This window comes from Callospermophilus lateralis, chromosome 2, assembly GCF_048772815.1.
Source record: "Callospermophilus lateralis isolate mCalLat2 chromosome 2, mCalLat2.hap1, whole genome shotgun sequence".
NCBI classification, from domain to species: Eukaryota; Metazoa; Chordata; class Mammalia; order Rodentia; family Sciuridae; genus Callospermophilus; species Callospermophilus lateralis.
In genome coordinates this window covers 203,724,722-203,743,652 of record NC_135306.1, presented here as the reverse complement: position 1 = coordinate 203,743,652, position 18,931 = coordinate 203,724,722, and the positions used below count along the sequence as shown (strand labels likewise).

The following is an 18,931-nucleotide window of genomic DNA, read 5'->3' as shown; positions in this document are numbered from 1 at the left end:
GCAGCCTTTGTCGCCTATCACAGCAGGGCGGGCCTGGCCCCTCCCCAGGTGGGCTGGCCCTGGGTGCAGGAAGCACACTGGCAGCACAGAGGGCTCCAGTGAGGCCTGTCTTTGTCCCCAGTGCGCACAGGAAGCAAGGGGAAGGCCCGTGGACCCTAAGCCACAGACAGTCCCCTTTCGTTTGGAGGGAAACTTGGTTTAGACTGGAGGAGCCCTTGATGGGTGTGGTGCTGAGGGCTGGCCTCCTCTACATGAAGCTCAGCTCCTCTTCAGCTGGCATGAGGTTCGACCCTCCAGCCACATCCCTGGGTTGCCAATGGGAGAGCCGTGGAGGCGAAAGGCTTGGACCCAGGGCCTTTAGAAATTCAGCAGGAGCAGCCTGATCAGCTAAGACCTCTGAAGGAAAGTGTGGTGCTGTTTTCTACTTCTGAACAACCTCTATTCCCCAAACTGTCAACCTCAGAACTGCCCAGGTGAATAGTAAACTGCAATTGTTCTGAGCCAAGCATGGTGGTACATGCCTGTAATCAAGACTCAGAAGGCTGAGGCAGGAAGATCTCAACTTAGAGGCCAGCCAGGGCAATTAAGCAAGACTGGTCAAAGTGGGTGGGGATGCTGTAGCTCCATGGCAGAGCACTTGCCCAGCATGTGAGGCACTGGCTTTGATCCTTAGCAACACATAAAAATAAAGGTATGCTCTCCATCTATAAGTACAATCTTAAAAAAAGAGCTAGGGCAGCAGCATGGTGGAGGATGAAACCCTGGGTTCTATCTCCAGTACTGAAAATTTTCTTCTTGACCTTTTACAACCTCCCTTTGGCCATCATCAAGGAAACCAGACAATCACTCCTCAGGTGTCACCTCTGAGAATCTGTGGCCTAACATCTGCCCACTCCTCTGGCACAAGGACCTAAGCTTGAGGAGGGAGGCAGTGTGGCCTTACTTGGGCCTGTAGGTAGGAGCCCAAATGACATCAGTGGACCTCCCTCAGAGGCACAGCTGGGGATTCCAGGGGAAGAGCAGCTCATGCAAACCCAGGGGAGCAGGAAGTACAGCCTGCTGCTGGCCTCAGCATATTGCTAGCCCAGGAAGTGGCTCTTGGAGCAAATGAGGAAGTATACGGCGGCCAGAGGCCTCCTCAGCCAGCAAGAGGGCTTTAAGAGTTTGCTGCAAACATGAAGTACAGCTTAGTAGTAAGCTCCCGGATGCCAGGAGCAAGCTCTTGAAAACTGTGACCAGCTTCTGCACCTAATGGAGCAGGTGACAGTAGCTACTCTCTACGGGTCAGAGTATCTCATGGTCCATGTGGTTCTGGGTTGGACAGTTCTCTAGAACTGTTGGTTTTTGATTGTGAGATAAGAATGGAGAATTCACAACCCAGGGATCATTCCAAAGGTGACCTAAACCTAGTGCCACTTTAGTCTCGCAGGAGTCAGCAGGCCACCTTCAGTTGTTGAGCAACAGCACCACCTAGCGGCCACCTTGTGGAACTGAGTGGAGCTCACACCCAGCCAAAAGCTGGTCCATCAGAAAAGGCCAGGCTCAGGTTTCCAGCCTGGTCACTGAAAACCTCCACCAGTCCAGAGTCACCCGTGAAAGGAGAGAAAGTCCTTTTTTTTGGGGTGGGGGAACATTCAAGGCCACAGCAACATGTCACCACACCTGATTGGCTTGTTTTATTGAAGAAGGCGTGGAGTTAACAATGTGAAGACAGCTGGGGCCCCAGGTTGGGAAGAACACCCTCCCCTCCCCATATATGCCCACTGCCCCAAATAAAAAATAACTAACTATGGGGAGCAGCCGAGACAGCGACTGAGGGGGCAGGGGAAGGAGACACGGAACCCAAGGACAGCAGTGAGAGACCATGCGAGTGCTCAGAAGGCCCAAGGCAGCGGCTGTATGAGTCTGTGTCTTCCACGTAGGCAGGTATAAATATAAAGGTGGGCTGTCTTCCTCCCTCTCCCCCTGCACCATGCTGCTTGCTGCCATCCCAGCTCGTCTTTCCACGAGGGTGAAGGGAAGAGATGAGCAAGTCATCACCGAATTGCAATCAGACCCACATCCATGAGCTTCTGGATCTTCTGCGCTATCACAGGATTCTTTAAGTGTCTAAAGAGGAAAAAGAAAGTGGCTTGAAGTGATTCTTGACCCTGAAAAGGTTTCCTCACTCTCAAGTAAGCTCTAATTCACAGCCCTGAGACGGCACCGCCAGTCAGGAGAGGGTCCATTGTGCATCTGGACGGCTCTAAGCCAAGACCTTTCTCCAGGTTAACTGATCTTTCCCATCGACTGCTTGAGCCATCAGGACGACGGGCAGACGAGGCCCCTCCTTTACCCTGCCACCCTCTGCCAACCTCTCCAGTAATTCTGAGGACGATTTCCACAATTCCTCCTACACAGACCATGCCGTGCCCATGCACATCCTGCAGGGCCGGCCATTTCCGCAGTTTGGCTTACTCGCTGAGTGCCTGGGGATCCTTCTGCATCTGTTCCAGGATGAGCCGCATGGCTGGGTCACTCATTATCTGCTGTACCTCAGGGTCGGCCATGGCCCGTCGCTTCACATCCTCGGGGCTGTCGTGCCGATTATACTGAGCTACCATACAGCGCTGATGACCATCTGCTGCCTCCTGCATTCCAGAAGAAAAAAGGGAGGGCATCGCCATTACCTGGCTACCTGCTATGGCAGGTCCAAGACACCAGAGATCACTGAGGAGGGATGGGGGTGGGGGGGAACCTAAGGCCAGAGCCAGTGAGCAAACCTTTTCTAAGACCCAAAGCACAGACAGGGACCACTAATGGCCAGCGGCAGCCCACCTTACAGCTGGAGTCCAGTTCCAGTGCCTTCTGGTACACATCCATGGCTTTTGTGTAGTCCTTCATGGCTTCCAGGGCAGCTGCTTTCCGTGTGTAACCCTTGACTACAGACAAACAAGAGGTGAGGCAGGACCTCCAATGGCCTCCAAGGCCACAAGCCTCCCCCCCACAGACTCCCCATCACATGATGCAAAATGCTATGGGCCCCAAGCCCTTGCCCTTTCTTTCTCCTCAGTCTTTTGACCAAACCTGGGGAGAGGAGAATAGGGAGAAAAGTACTTACTGAAAGTTGGCTCCAGCTGGATACATTCCTCACAGTCCTAGAAAGAAGCAGTAGAGGGATTAGGCTTTCTCTCATGGCTCACTCAGGCCAGCGATCACAGAGGCCATGCATGGCTTTTGCCCCTGCCATTCCTGCTTGTCCTGGCCCCTGGGTTACTTAAGAGGTGAAGCAGGACAGGAGAAAGCTGGGCGACACCACCAGGAGAGACCACTCCAGATCACCAGCCCACACAAAATAACGGCTGGACTCTACACAAGGCTGATGTAATGAAGAACAAACGAGGTATCTGACCTAGTTCTATAGAGAATATAACAACCCGCTTAAGTGCTGAGACTTGATACCTGTTCAAAACTCAAAGACGTATATTTTAAAAATGTTTTTAGTTGTAGTTGGACACATGCCTTTATTTTATTATCTTTATATGGTGCTGAGGATCAAACCCAGCACCTCGAATGTACCAGGTGAGTGCTCCACCGCTGAGCCCCAGCCCACAAAGACATTTTCTATTTTTGAGAGAGAATTTTTTTTTTTTAAGTTTTTGATGAACACAATATCTTTATTTTATTTTTATGTGGTGCTGAGGATCGAACCCAGCGTCCCACGCACACCAGGCAAGTACATTACTGCTTGAGAAACATCCCCTGCCCAAAGACATATCTTTTGATGGGCAAGAAAGCAGGATGTATGAACATTCCAGCACAGGGCTAGTACCCTAGTCTTGGCTGTCTGGATCTCTACTGGATTCAAATGACCCTCCAACCTCAGTATCTTTTTAAATATTTTCTGGTGTAGATGGACACAAAGCCTTTATGTATTTTTATGTGCGCTGAGGATCGAACCCAGTGCCTCACAAGTGCTAGGCAAGAGCTCAACCACTGAGCCACGACTGCAGCCCCAACCTCAGTCTCTTGATCAGCTGGGAATATTGGCATGTGCCACCAGGCCTGGCCTCATTCTTTTTTTTACAAATGGTTGAGCAAGTGACAATATTTAGATGGAGAATACATGAGACATTCACTTTGTATTCTTCTGTTTAAATATGTTCAAAATAAAAAAAAAAAATTATGCCAGGTGTGGTGCCACATGTCTGTAATCCCAGGTACACAGGGGGACCCCAGATTCAAGACCACCCTGGGAAATTTAGTGAGACCCTATCTCAAAACGAAAAACAAAAACAGAGTGACTCGTAGTCAGAATGACATGGAACAACTTCTCCAGTGTCAAAGAAAACACACTTAATATGACTGACAACTGCAGACCTACCTACAGCTAAACTGAACATCAAAAAATTGAGGGAAAGAGAGCACAGCTAGGTGGAAAACAATACGGTGCTCCTCAACAAATGAACCCAGAGGACACTGTGCTAAGTGGAAGAAGCCGGTTACAAAAGGACAAATCATGTGTGATCCACTGATAGGTATCTAAAGTAGTTATATTCATTAAAAAGAACTGTGGTGACCAGGGGAAATTTCAGCTTAGGAGATGAAAATGCCCTGGGAATGAACCTGAGCTGGTTAAAAGGGGCTGGGGCCCTTTTTATAACTCAGCAGCAGAGCACTTGCTTAGTATGTGCAAGGTCCAGGGTATGATTTCCAGCACCCCGAGATACACACAGACACACACACAGAGTGATGGATAATGGAAAGCAAAAAGTACCAGGGTTCTCAAGGAAGGTGGTGAGAACACCCTCTCAAGTACTCCCACCCACTAACACCAAGTGCCAATACTGGGCAAACACAGGCCCCATGATTTATACCCATAAGTACTGCCACCGAAAATCTGGAATCAAAAAACAACAACCTGTTGATGGAAGGAAACAAGGAGATGGATCCCATTCCTCCTGCAAAGGTTCACAGGAGCAGCAGCCTGCCTCTCAGACCCACCTTGAGTGCCAGCTGAAACTCCAGGAGTTTGGTGTAGCAGGCAGCTCGATTACTGTACAGTTTGGCATCTCGTGGATTCCGTTTAATGGCTTCTGTATAGTGCTTCATGGCCTGGGGATAGTCCCCTGGATAAGGAAAACAGACTTTTGAAACAAGCAGTAAGCTACCCTCTGCTTCTAGGTTCCCGAGTCAGGAGCAGGACACCCCCCCCCCCGCCCCCGTCATCTACCACTTCCCACCACAAACACTGTGTGGGTACCTTTCTGAAAACACTCATTGCCCTTGTTCTTCTCCTCCAATGCCAGGTCGGGGTTGATGTAGGCCAGTCGCTCTTGCTCCTTCAGGATTTTCTCTGCCTAAGAAAAAAGATCCTTGGAATGAATAGTATCTCAAACTCCCATGACCATCTAAACACAAGGCTAAGTGTTTGGGATTTTAATTTTTAGAGTTCTGCTGGCAACATTTAATTTTTGTTTTAGGAACTTTACAATCCTGGGCTGGGGATGTAGCTCAGCAGTAGAGAGTGTGTGGGTTTAGCATGCTTGAGGCCCTGGGCTCAATTCCCAGCACCGTAAGAAACATCTTACATTTCTCATTATCAAGGCACACAATAAAACAATGAATGGTACTAAAGTACACTTCATTCAAAAAATATGCCCAACAAGAAAATGATAAAATGATACGTACCCAAACAGCATTTTTTTTTTTTTTTTTTTTTTTTTTGAGTTGGGGTCTTGCTATGTTGCTCAGGCTGGCCTTGAACTCCCGGGTTCAAGTCATCCTCCTGTCTCTGCTTCTAAGTAGCTGGGACTATAGGCATATGCCCTCAGACCTGGCCTGACCAATCTTTTTGAGAATAAAACTACCCTCTTATGTTAATTATGACAAATAGTGTCAATATAGATTGTTAAATTACAATAAAAACCATAACAGTTATTCCACTGACTCTTAAATGTTTGCTATATATCCTCAGACCCTCCAACCCTCCTCCCATGCGAGGAAATTTTTTTTTGGTGGGGGGGATGTCCTGGGGATTGAACCCAGGGGTGCTTTACCACTGAGCTACATCCCCAACCCTTTTTTTAAAATTTGAGACAGGGTCTTGAGCTAAATTACTGAAGGTCTCACTAAACTGTTGACGCTGGCCTCAAACTTACAGGATGTCAATATTAAGTGAAAAGGCCAGTATCATGTAAAATGACCAGAGTTGTTGCTACTTAAAAACATTTAAGGGGGCTGGGGATGTGGCTCAAGCGGTAGCGCGCTCGCCTGACATGCGTGCGGCCCGGGTTCGATCCTCAGCACCACATACAAACAAAGATGTTGTGTGTGCCAAAAACTAAAAGATAAATATTAAAAAATTAAAAAAAAAAAAAACAAAACATTTAAGGTAATAGCAATGACACTCAACTGTTAAAATCCACAGGGTAGGGGGTACAGCTCAGTGGTAGAGGATTAACTTGTACAAGACCCTGGGTTCCATCCCCCACAACAAATACAACAATCCCCATTCCTTTCCAACTCACCTGCTGGCATTTCTTGAGCACATCTGGGGTTCGGTGCTCTGCCAGTGACTTGTTGTAGAAATGGATAGCGTCCTTGTACGCCTCCTCTTTGAAGTAGGAGTTACCAATTCGAGCATAAGCTCTAGTTAAGATGAAAGAGAGAAAAGTATTTGCTGAGGGCAGAGCCAGAGATGAGGTGAGCCCCTGCAGGGAAAATACGCTTACAACTAGGAAAAAGACCTACATTACTGCCTTGGCACTGTGTCCTTACAACACCTTGTCCTGGGTCCTGTGACCACCTTTTCAGCCCACTCCCCCTTTAAAAAATATTTTTAGTTGTAGATAGACACAATACCTTTCTTTATTTTTATGTGGCGCTGAGGATCGAACTCAGGACCTGTGCATGTGAGGCAAGCATCCTACCAAGTGAGCTATATCCGCAGACCCTCCAGCCCCTTCTTAACGTGATGCATTCAGGGCCAGCAACCCTCCTTCCATGCAAGGATATTTAAGCCTGGACAGCAAACCCTTCACACTACTTGAGGTGCTCCAGAAGGTCAAGCATACTTGGCAATCTGTCGATAGTCTTCTCGGTTCTCTCTCCCCACCTCGATGGCCTTCTCACAAAGCTCCCGGCATTTATTGTAGTCGCCCTTTTCAAAGTATACCGCTGCCAAGCAGGGTGGTGAAGAGAAGAGTCAGTCCTTGCCTCTTCCCTGAAAAAAGCCCACAAACTCTCTTGCCCTGGCTTCTGGGCCTCACCTGCTTGATTGGTAATGTAAGTCATGTTGGTGGGGTCCAGCTCCTTGGCCCTGTCGTAGTGCTTCAGGGCTGAGTCAAAGTCTTTCTTCTTGTAGGCATCATTCCCCAGTTCTTTTTCTTTCAGTGCCTAGATGAGGTTTGGGAGAAGTAAGTGCTGAGCCAATACAACTCAGAAGACCAAAGGGAGAGTCTATCACCTGCCATGGGTACTGAGATGGCATGTATAAGCAACACGTCTAAGGAATTGAGTTCTCCATAACAAAGGTCTCTTCTTCAAATGGCTACAGGTGTGTAATCACATATTTACCATCAAGATTAAAATTTATCTTTGCTTCCCTCGACACTCTGCATTTTCTTTTTCTTTTTTTTTTAAAAAGTATTTATTTATTTTAGTAGTATACAATACCTTTGTTTTTACTTATTCATTTATATGTGGTGCTGAGGATCGAAACCCAGGGCCTCGCATACACTAGGCGGGCGCTCTACCGCTGAGCCACAATCCCAGCTCTGCATTTTCCACCTACTCTCCTGGCTCTTTCAGAAAGGAGAGGGCTTCAAGGTAGAGGAAATTCCCTCAACTCAAAGCAATGGCAAAGATAGTAAAATTTTGTGCCAAGTTTTGCTGAGAGGTAGCCATAAGCTGGTTCCTGCCACGTGGCTGTTTCCAGGTCATAGCTGTCAGCAGAGGGGTGGTGTTGAAAGGACCAGGGGAAGGGGCCAGGGAGGCAGGAGGAGACTTCAGAACAGCTTACTACCACCCACACTGAGGGCCCTTTTCCAGCTGAGACACTGTGAGCAACCAACGCTTACCCATTTAAAGGTGCTAAATTTGGCAACAATCTGCCGTTACGAGAAGGGAAATAAAATTGTTCAGACACATGCCTCCTGCTCAAAGAGTGTTGCTAAGTGGACGAACTTTCAATCACAAACTATTTCCAACCAGGAGACAGCAAGCCTAAGGACTGATGTAGACAGCATTCTTCTGGACCATGCCAGGGACTTGGATCCTCAACTTTACTATCCTGTTTTGCCTGGTTCTTCAGGTGGCAGCAGTATGTGGCAGCTGTGTTAACTACAGGGGACATGCCACACCAAGACGCTTCAAAATACACCATCACTAGGAAATCTCTTGTGAAACTCATCTTTTGTCTTTGCCTTTTTTGTGTGTGTTACTAAAGACTGAACTTAGGGGCACTTGACCACTGAGCCACATTCCCACCCCTATTTTGTATGTTATTCAGATAGGGTCTCACTGAGTTGCTTAGCACCTCGCTGTTGCTGAGGCTGGCTTTGAACTCGTGATCCTCCTGCCTCAGCCTCCTGAGCCACGGGGATTACAAGTGTGTAAACCCATGCATGGGATACACAGGTAAACACCAAGCCAGGCTGCTGTGTTTTTATACGCAACTTTTCCTTTTCTTTGAGACAAGGCCTTGCTATGTTGCCCAGGTGGTCCTCAAACTCTCAGGCTCAAGTGTTTCTCCTTTCTCAGCCTCCTGAGTAGCTACCAATAATAAACTTAGCACATACCAAGCTCTCATTGTTGCCATTCAACGTACATGCTTCTAGGTGATTTGTTTGTTTATAAATGCATGACAGTGAAGAAAAAAGAAAAATGAGACCTGCTTCTTATTCTCTGGGAGATCTTCTTCCATTGGCTCTGGCTTGGTTTCCTTTTTGGGGGGAGGCGGAGGCGGGGGTGTCGCAGCCTCTTCTTCCTCATCCATGCTGCCCAGATCAACCCCAATGAGGACACTGAGAGTGGTTATGATCCGGGGATCTTGTAGTTTCCTAGCATTGATTTTTTAAAAGAAGAAAAATAGCCATTATTCCTCTCCATGACTGACCCTAAACCCCCATTACGAACAGGTTCCTGTATACTAAAGCTTCTCACCCATCAATGGATGGCTGGATTCTACTCTACTCACAAGTTATAAAGGGAAAATACTTAACCCTTCAAAACTCTAAAATGAAGTTGCAAAAATCAGAAGTGTTACTTGAGGTCAGCAGACACAGAGAAATGAGTTACTGTAGAAAGAACTCACTATCAGGCTGGGGATAAGGCTCAGTTGGTAGAGTGCTTGCCTTGCATGAGCATGCAAAAGGCCGTGGGTTCCACCCCCAGCACAAGCAAAAAAGAAACTATCTGACCTCATGGGCCAGGGGTTCAGATACTGACAGATTTCAGTACAAGATCTATAAGCGATCTCCAAACCAGGTGCTCCTCTCAACCCTGTTTCCACACCAACTTTTCAACAGGGACAGAAGGACTGTTTTTGGAAAGGGTGGGATTGTTACTAGGTCAGAATCCTAGGAGAGGACAGGGGGTGTTGCTCAGTGGTGGAGCAGTGCTTGCCTAACATGCACAAGGCCATGGGTTTGATCCCTAACACTGCCAAAGGGTAAAAAAAATTTTTTTGGTAAAACTTAAATTAAAAAAAAAAAAAAAATTTTTTTTAATTGAAAAAATCTAGGAGCAAGAAAGAGACCTTGCAGATTCAAAGCAAGGTTGAGATGACTATAATACATGCTCCTCTGAAACCTTTCTTACAAATACACAAATAAACAAACCCCTGCCACTAAGTAGAGAAAAACCAAATGCAGAAACTCTGCAGTCTGGACCAGGGAATCCTCTGCCATAGTTCCCTTCTAGACTTGATGTGCTGCCTCTACTTACATGGCCAAGTCTGACGGTTTGTTTCGTAGTTGCTCTATTAGTTCCCGGTAGGTAGGATCACTAAGCAGTGCCCTTGTCCTGGGATCACTCTCCAACTTCTGATAAAGATTAGGCATGTTGAAAGGGTTCATGAATTTCCTCTCTGTTTGAATAAAGGAAGAGTACACATTATGGTTGGATATGAGGTGTCCCCAAAAGCGCCTGTGTTAATGCTGGGGACACACATATACATGTCCTGGAAGGACTGTTCTTCCCCTTGGCTCTCTCGCCCAAACCCGGCTGCCACGCATGGAGTTCTTCCACCCCATCTTGAACCTACAGCACCATGGATTGAACCTCTGAGAGAAGGAGGCAAAATAAACTTTTCCTCCTAAGTTGTTCTGGTCAGGTATTTTGGTCCCAGCACAACAAATCTAACAGTGCATCACTATGAAATCTGTTCATTTTAATTACTGTGCCCTCATGATCAATCCCATTTAAAAAATACATAGTGGTACCTACCTGCCAACCGGGCCTCCATATTCTGTAAACCCTCTTTGAGCTGAGGGTTATTGGCTTCGTGTTTTAAACCTTCCTCATAGGTTCGCTTGGCTTCTTCAAATCGGTTTAAGAATTCAAGAGCTGCTGCTTTTCGTGAATAACCCTTAAGCCCAAGAAAAAGGATGCAAAAATTTTAAAAAAAGAACAGCATAAATCCAAACGGACTCAAAAAACCTATTCTGCATTTTATGAACTAAAAGATATCCTCATGAATGCCATTAAGAAAAAAAGGACAATACAACAACAACAACAACTGATCTTTAAGAATTTTCATGGGCTGGGGATGTGGCTCATGTGGTAGTGCGCCCGCCTAGCATGCGCGAGGCACTGGGTTCGATCCTCAACACCACATAAAAATAAAAATATTGTGTCCACCTAAAAAATAAATTTTAATAATAAAAAAAAGAATTTTCATGCCCAATATCAACACTCACCCTCCCCACCTGGATCCATCTGATGAGCAGGTGCTCTCAGTTTTGGGGGACATCCTTTTCATTCTCAGCAATACAACAGAGCTCACAACTGATGTGAACTTTTTTTTTTTATTATATTATTCACACATTTATGCTTTTTTTTTTTTTTTAAGAGAGAGGGGGAGAGAGAGAGAGAGAATTTTAATATTTATTTTTTAGTTATCGGCGGACACAACATCTTTGTTTGTATGTGGTGCTGAGGATCGAACCCGGGCCGCCCGCACGCCAGGCGAGCACGCTACCGCTTGAGCCACATCCCCAGCCCCTGATGTGAACTTAAATTTGGTGAAATACAGTATTATTTTCAGAGGCATACTCACGCAGAGAGGGGCTAGGTGGGTAACAAACATCACTTTTCTGGGACAGGCAACTAGGCCAAGCAGGAGGACCTGCCAATAAGTACTGCAGTACCAAAAGCCATTTCTGGGAAAGAGCTAGAGTCCCAACTCCCCCAGGTTTACCTTGCCCCAGTCAGGCTTCAGGTCAACGGTTTTGCAGCCATCCTCATAGGCCCTCTGGTAGTCCCCTTTCTTGGCATAGGCTGCAGATCGATTGCTGTAGAGCACATGGTTCTGGGGATCTAACTTAATTGCTTCAGAGTAGCACTGGAGCGCGTCGTCGATGTTTCCAGCACTCAGGGCCTTGTTGCCCTTCTCCTTTAGCTCATTCACCTGAGGAGAAAGGAAGCCTATAGTTTCTCTCCACAGTACGCTTAATCTGTCTCCAAGTTTTTAGATGACATTTTCCCCCAGTTACCAGTATACAGATTACTTTATAGATTAGATGTGATCACTCATTTTCCACACCTTCGGGAGCCAGCAGTGGGTGGGTGGGGGCAGCAAGGCACAAGAAACCCATCTCTGCTCTCCAGTGGCTCTTGTGCAGACTGGTAAGAACCCCAGTCGCCCTTTCACTCACAGCTGTCAGAACCCTCCAGATCTTACCCACATATTCCTACACTGGAAAAGTAAACCTGAAGGCTAGGGATGTGGCTCAGTGGCAGAGCACTTGCCCAAGGGATTGGGTTTAATCCCCAACATCACCAAAAACCAACCAACCAACACACACCAATTCATTTGTCACAGATTCCCAAAGAATTCAAAGGATAAACAGCATAGGCAGAGGCACTCCCCACAGGGAGAGATGATCAGGAAGGAATGTAGATTCATGCACACCACAGGCTTTAGGATGGCAAGGTTTCCTTTCCTCTAGAGCATCAAGATGCTCCTCAGAGCCAGGTGCCTGTAATCCCAGCAGCTCGGAGGCTGAGGCAGGAGGATCAAAAGCTCAAAGCCAGCCTCGGCAAAAATGAGGTGCTAAGCAACCCAGTGAGACCCTGTCTCTAAATAAAATACAAAACAGGGCTGGGGAAGTGGCTCAGTGGTTGAGTGGCCCTGAGTTTAATTCCCAGTACCTGCCCCTCTCCCCCAAGATGCTCCTCATGAGCTAGTGCAGTGGTACAAGTCTATAATCCCAGGGACTTGGGAGGCTGAGGCCCTAAGCATCTTAGTGAGACCCTGTCTAAAAATAAAAAAATCAAAAAGAAAAAAGTGCTAGTGATGTGGGTCAGTGGTTAAGTCCCCTCTGGGTTCAATCCCTATGTGTGTGTACAAATTCTCATGGCTCAGCTACCATCTCCATTTATCCACGTGGTAAAATATCACCACATGGTAGATTAATTCTGAACCTAAATGAGTAAGCTGGTCCTCCAAAGGCTTGAATATTACTATAACACAAAGAGGCTAGAGAAAGTAAATTCCCTATCCTCCCCAAATATTGAGAATCAGAATGCAAGGTAGAACACACCAAGGTGATTAAAAAGTGAAGGAAGGAGGCCCTGGCCTAACAGGGTCTCAATGAAAAGGTTTTTAAGAGGAGAATTATCCTATAAAAGGTCAGATGACCCACCATATATTCATAGCACCCTCCAAAGTACAAACATAATCCGTGGGATTCAAGATCAGTTGAGCTAATAAGGCAGCTTTTATACACCCAGGACCCAGTGTATTAATATTAAGAATAAATGAATTCTGGCCAGTCATGGTGGTATACATCTGTAATCCCAGCAGCTTGGGATATCGAGGCAGGAAGATTTCAAGTACCCGCCAGCCATAGCAACTTAGCAAAACCCTATCTCAAAAAAATAAAAAAGGCTGGGGGATGTGGCTCAGTGGTAAAGTGGCCTCAGTAACCCATCTATCCCCTAAAGAATTCTGTTAAATGACTCTGAAATCTTTATGCACATCAGTCAGGAACTTTCATCCATGGGAACCTCTCCCCAGCCCCAGTAGTGGGGATTCAAACTAGGAACCCAGGGTATTCCACCACTGAGCTACATCCCCAGCACTTTTGAGACAGGATGTCCATTAAAGTGTCCCAGGCTGGCCCTGAACTTGCAATCCTGCCTCATCTTGCCAAGTTGCCAGGATTACAGGTGTGTGCCCATGCTACCATGCCTGGCCCCGTCCCAAGAGATCTTAAAGGAGCAAGGGCAAAGTGCTAGGGATGTGGTTCAGTGGTACGTTCTCGCTTGGCTAGCATGGGTCCATGAGTGTGATTACCAACATTGCAAAAGCAAAACAAAACAACAACAACAAAAAAAATCAAAATACAAAACACAAGGGTAAAGAGGAAAAAGACAGAGGAAAACTACCAAAATTTAGCAAACAAGGGATGAAAGTCGCAGAGTCCAGGATTGAGGCATGAAGCTGAAACTTCATAAGCTCCACTCAACTGGTGTGAAGAGGCAACTGAGAACTGGCATAGTGGCACAGGCCTATAATGGCAACTTGGCAGGCTGAAGCAGAATAGCAAGTTCAAAGCCAGTCTCAGCAACTTAAGTGAGATCCTTATAATTTAAAAAATTGGGGCAGGGAGAGAGACAGCTAAGGAACAGCTTTGTGAAATTCTTGCCTACCTTCCAGAGGAGCATTTTTCAAACCCAATACTGACCTTCAGTGGGACAGGAAATTAGTTTTGTAGGTCATGACCAACATTTTGTATTTTTGGTGCTGGGGTGCTCTACTACTAAGCTACACTCCTAGCTCCTTTTTTATTTTGAACAGGTCCTCACTAAGTGGTGAACCTAGCCTCAAACTTGCCATCCTCCTGCTTTAGTTTCCTGAGTTGCTGGAATTACAGGTATGCTCCACCATGCCGGGCTCTCGACTAGCATTGACTAGCATTTTAAAAGAGCAAGTAAAACAGAAAATACCAGCACAGTGTACATAATACTGTTTTATTACACATGTTATACAGGGGCTGAGAGTATAGATATGTTAGTGGTAGAATGTACACGTGTTTTGCATGCTCAAGGACCTGGGTTCAAACCTCAGAGCCAAAAAAAAAAAAAAAAAACAATGCTGGCTGTGATCTACAAAACTGATTTCCTTTCCCACTGCAGGTCAGAACTAGACATGAAAAATACTTTTCAGCTGGGTGCGGTACCAAATGCCTGTAAGCCTAGCTATTCAGGAGACCAGAGGCAGAAGGATTGCAAGTTTGAGGTTAGACAAGAGATCCCCAGGACCACAAAAAGGAAAAAAAGGGAAGAGTGAGTGAGCCAGGGACTGTGGAGCACGCCTATAATCCCAGCGACTCAGGAGGCTCAGGAGGCTGAGGCAGAAGACTTACCATGTTCAAGGCCAGTCAGGATCAAAGTGAGACCCTATCTCAAAAAATAAAGTGGACCTGAGTTTGATCCCCAACACCACAAAAATAATCATGAAAAACTAAAGAAGAAGAAGAAGAAAAAGAAAAAAAGAAGAAGAAATACTTTTCTGTATTATAGAGACCAATTTTGAAAAGCTGCTGCCTACTATGCTGAAGGCCCTGGGTTCAATTCCTGGCACTGCCAAAAAACAAACTAACCAACCACATCTAGAGTTGCAAATCTGTATTGGGTCAAATGTAAAAAGTGTATCACTGTGAGGTGGCCTGGTGGCACACACCTGTCATCCCAGCAGGCTTGGAGGCTGAAGCAGGAGGATCACAAGTTCCAGGTTAGCTTCAGCAAACTTAGCAAGTCCCTATCTCAAAATAAAATAAAAAGACCTGAGGATGTAGCTCAATGGTAAAAGCACCAATGGATTCCAATCACGAGTACCAAAAAAAAAAAAAAAAAAAAGTGTATTTGATCACTTAAATTTATCCCTCTTGAGGGCTGGGGTTGTGGCTCAGAAGTAGATCACTCATTTCACACGGGTGAGGCACTGGGTTTGATCCTCAGCATCACATAAAGTAAAATAAAGACACTGTGTCACCTATGCTAAAAAATAAATATCTTAAAAAAAAAATTGTCCATCTTGAATATTTCCTAAAATTGAAACATGATTCTCACAGATTAAAATGAAAACAAGCCTGTGTGGTAGTGTGCACTGTGGTCCCAGCTACTGGGGAGGCCAAGAAGCATGAGGTTCTCCAGAGCATGTGAACGTGGGCCCAGCTTTGCAACATAGTGTGACCCTCATCTCCTAAAAATAAACAAATTAATAAACTGTAAGTGCAGATGCTTATTTAGGGAGGGGGGGGGAAAGGAGAGTCATTTGTATATTCCTCATGTAAGTTTGCAGCTCTGAGTTTAGTCAATCACAGCCTACCTGTGCCTATGTATCCTTCTACAATGCTGGTGTGTTTTTTAAGAAAACTATTTTGGGTTTAGGATGCAGCTCAGTGACAGAGCACACACTGCATGCTCAAGGCCCTGGTTCAATCCACAGAACCCCTAACCAAAATATTTTGTTAAGAGCAACTGCCTTTCTTATTCTTGTCACACACCACAAACCCTTTTGATTATGAAAGGATAAAAAGTTTATTATTCTCTGAATATCCACTTATTAATTTAACAAGGAAGCTCCAGCTTTCACTACAGGAGCTGCAGCTATACCATACTAAAGGTTCAGTTTTGTAGCTTTTTGCAAAAAGAGTGAGCTGTTCTGACTTTTTCCAGATATATCACTACAGCTCAAAAACGGTTTCCTATGCAAAAAAAAACTCTCCAGGCCTCTCAGCTGTAAGTCACGGTGGACTTAACCAAGTTACAGAAAGCAAGAGCAGCAGCTTCAACTCGGCACCCCAAATGCTGCGCAGAAGCAAGTTAACTTCTGTTCGCTCACTAGGTCTATAGCTACTAATTCCCGTGTAATCAGAAACCGACTTTCCAGAGGTGTCAGTCCTCAGTCACCCTACAGTCACACAGACAAAAAGAGGGGGAGGGGCTGTGCATACATATGTAAAACCCAGGTAGAGACAGAATTTCTCCCAAGGACTTTGCAACACCGCCACCCCCTGCAGCAGGCAAAGTCTACTCAACTTTTCTACCCTGACCTTCCAAGATGCACAAAAGGAGCATTTCCCCAACTGGGTCCCAGGCTCCGGAGTGCCCCGGGTACTCCCAGAGTACTGCGGTTCCCGCTCCCTGGATTTTCCAACTTCATCGTGGCCAAGTGCTGGGTGGCTCCTCCATCTGCAGGCTCTGGCCTCCAAGATCGAGACCTCCCCGGTGTCAACTAAGGCCCCTCGCCGACCTCCAGCCTTCCAGTGAGGACGGCGCCATCCCCGTGCTTAGCCTGCAGCCACCTCTCTGGAGGCCCCCGGGGCTCGGCCGCGGCCCCTTTTCCCGCCGCGGGCCCGCCTCACGCCGAACCCCGGCCTCCTCCGGCCGTTCTCGCCGAGCCAGGAGGCGATGGTCGCTCCCCTGGTCAGGCCGCGCTGCAGACTCCCTCCCGCCCTGCGGCCGCGACTACGGCCCTCACGCCCTCGCCTCCGGCCGCAGCTGCACGCCCCGGGCCGGGCGCCCGCCTCACCCCGCCCCTCCGCCGCGGCTTGGCCTCGGTCGGACCCCGAAAGGCACCAGGGCCTCAGCCCGCCCCTCCCCCTTCACCTGCTCCATAGCCTGGCCCGGAACCCCGTTGAATCGAATCCGACCGCTCCGCGTTCCCGTCCGCTCCGCGTTCCCAACCGCACGCGCCGCCTTCTGGAACCTACTAGAAGCTGCCGGGACTCCGGCGCCCGCCCCCTCCTCGCCTACTCACTGGTCGAGCTCCTCTAGGAGGTTGTCTGTACTACTCTACTATTGGCTTGGAGTCCAGCCCATCATCTTTGCTTCCCTCTCGTTGGACATTGGAGAGTAATAGCTTCGACCCTGCCTCCTCCGCACATTGGGATTGGACTCTCCCCCAAAGCCCCGCCCATCGCAGGCTCTACGAATGGAGGGAGGAGCGGACTTCTGCGGCACGGATTGGCGGTTTAGTCCGTCAATCGCAGACGAAGTGGCCGCGCCCATTGGTCCTGTTCTTTCTGGAAATTTCCACCTCTCTCATTGGGCTGCAGGACTCCATGACGCGATCGTCTTCAGAATAAAAAAAAAAACTTCAGTTGGGCGGGGAGTTGTCAACTCTTTGCGCTGATAGGTTTAAATTGCTGCCCTGCAGAGGGCTGCTTTAGTCCGGCCGGTGGTTGACTGGAATCTGAGGCCACGAGCACTGTCGCTGTGACTCCGGCGGCCGCGGGACCAGCCTCTAGGCCAGCTTCCTGCCTCACTCCGCCGAGAATTTGACCGACAGATCCCCTTCGCCGCTGAGCGTCGGGCTTGGGGTCCCAGCCTTCAGGGTGACCGTCGCGGCTGGTTTGGGAGAGCTTGGCCCTGGCCGATGGGTGCCTGCGCTGCCCAGCGCCCCGCCCTCTGGCCCTGCACTTCCCTGCATCCCAGCTGTTGGGTTGAATGTTCAAAAAAAAAGGCCGCGAGGCAGTGAAGGTGCTGGGCTTGGGCTGGACAGGCCCAGGCTCTCCCCGCGGCGCGGCTGGTCCTCTGGGTGGTCGCCGCGGAGCCGCACACCGTCTCTGAACCCTCGGGTGCAGGGTTTGGTAACGGAGGAGCGAGGGGGAGTCTACCGGCAGTGTTAGCCCGCGGGAAGCACTGACTGAAAGGGGGAAAGGAAACGGTTGAATGAGCTACTTACTTCACCTGTGGGACAGGGCGGCCTGGTAGGGCCTTAAGCCCCAGCCCCAAAAGGGGAAGCAAGGCAAGACACGCAAGAGCCTGGGGTGTGAAGGGATGGACCTGCTGATTAGGACGCTGCTTTTGCTCCCAAGGTGTGCTGTGGTTATTGGAGCAAAGCAGCCTCCTGATTTTGGGGTCGGGGAGTTGGATGAGAGTCTTGGGCCCTGCTGGGTCCTCCTCCTACCCACTGTGGGTAGTGCCATCTCTCCCCAGGGTTTAAAGGGTCCCCGTTTGTCAATACTTGCTCCTCATCCAGATGTGTTTCTTCTATTCTCAGCAACCAAATACGCGGTAATCTTCCTCAAAACTCTTGGAGGCCTTGAGATGGGATTTAGGACCCACTCAGCAGGCCTGCTTTTCCCACTGTCTTTCCCTGTCCTCTCCAGTACAGACTCCAGCCACAGTCTCTGTTCTTGAACTAGGCAGACTTCTTCATTCTGTCCCTCTGCTGGAACTGCCCATCTCTCAGGCTGCCTGTCTATTAGAGTTCCTTGACAGCTGGTGCCCTTCAAGCACACTAACATCTGTCCAGTGTTTACCTCTTTTATAGCACTGTGGGCTGTGCAAATTAAATGACTTTGGTATCAGCACTGCAGTCAGGTCAGTGAGGCCCTTGTGTCTGTTTTCCTTTATTTTGGGTTTCCCAATGTGTAGCACAGTACCTGGCACATAGTAGGCATTCGTTGATTCATCAAATAGTATCAAACACCCTATTAGGTGTTGAGGGTAAATGTAAGCACTGGGTAAAAACAGTGTGAGTGAAAATGCAAAAATCGCTTTTGGGTCCCTGTGGTGCATGCTTGTAATTCCAGTGACTCCAGAGACTGAGGCAGGGGAATCAAAAAATTTAAGGCCAGCCTCAGCAGGTTTGAGGCCAGCCTGGACAACTTAGCCCAACCCTGTGTCTCACAAAAAAATGAAAAGGACTGGGGATGTAGCTCAGTGGTAAAACACCACTTGGTTCAATACCCAGTACAAGGTGGTGGGGTGG

At 47.8% G+C, this 18,931-nt stretch overlaps 1 protein-coding gene across 1 annotated transcript; it reads right to left on the bottom strand.

Annotated features, from left to right (window-relative positions):
* Positions 1–1,653: 1,653 nt before the first annotated feature.
* Stip1 (stress induced phosphoprotein 1) lies at positions 1,654–16,928 on the bottom strand. The gene is made up of 14 exons (XM_076847440.1): positions 16,822–16,928; positions 11,402–11,611; positions 10,429–10,570; positions 9,928–10,069; positions 8,873–9,041; positions 7,251–7,377; positions 7,056–7,158; positions 6,510–6,630; positions 5,243–5,339; positions 4,984–5,108; positions 3,101–3,137; positions 2,818–2,921; positions 2,458–2,630; positions 1,654–2,109 (listed from the first exon to the last, which is right to left on the bottom strand). The coding sequence occupies exons 1-14, from the start codon at positions 16,828–16,830 to the stop codon at positions 2,037–2,039; spliced, it is 1,632 nt and encodes a 543-aa protein (XP_076703555.1). The 5' UTR covers positions 16,831–16,928; the 3' UTR covers positions 1,654–2,036.
* Between the last annotated feature and the right edge of the window lie 2,003 nt (positions 16,929–18,931).

Coding starts and splice junctions, on each gene's coding strand:
- Stip1 (XM_076847440.1), bottom strand. Junction 3,138..4,983: donor AGTTTCAGCTGGCACTCAAG/GTGGGTCTGAGA, acceptor GCTTCTTTCTAG/GACTGTGAGGAATGTATCCA. Junction 2,110..2,457: donor GATCCCCAGGCACTCAGCGA/GTAAGCCAAACT, acceptor TTTCCTCTTTAG/ACACTTAAAGAATCCTGTGA.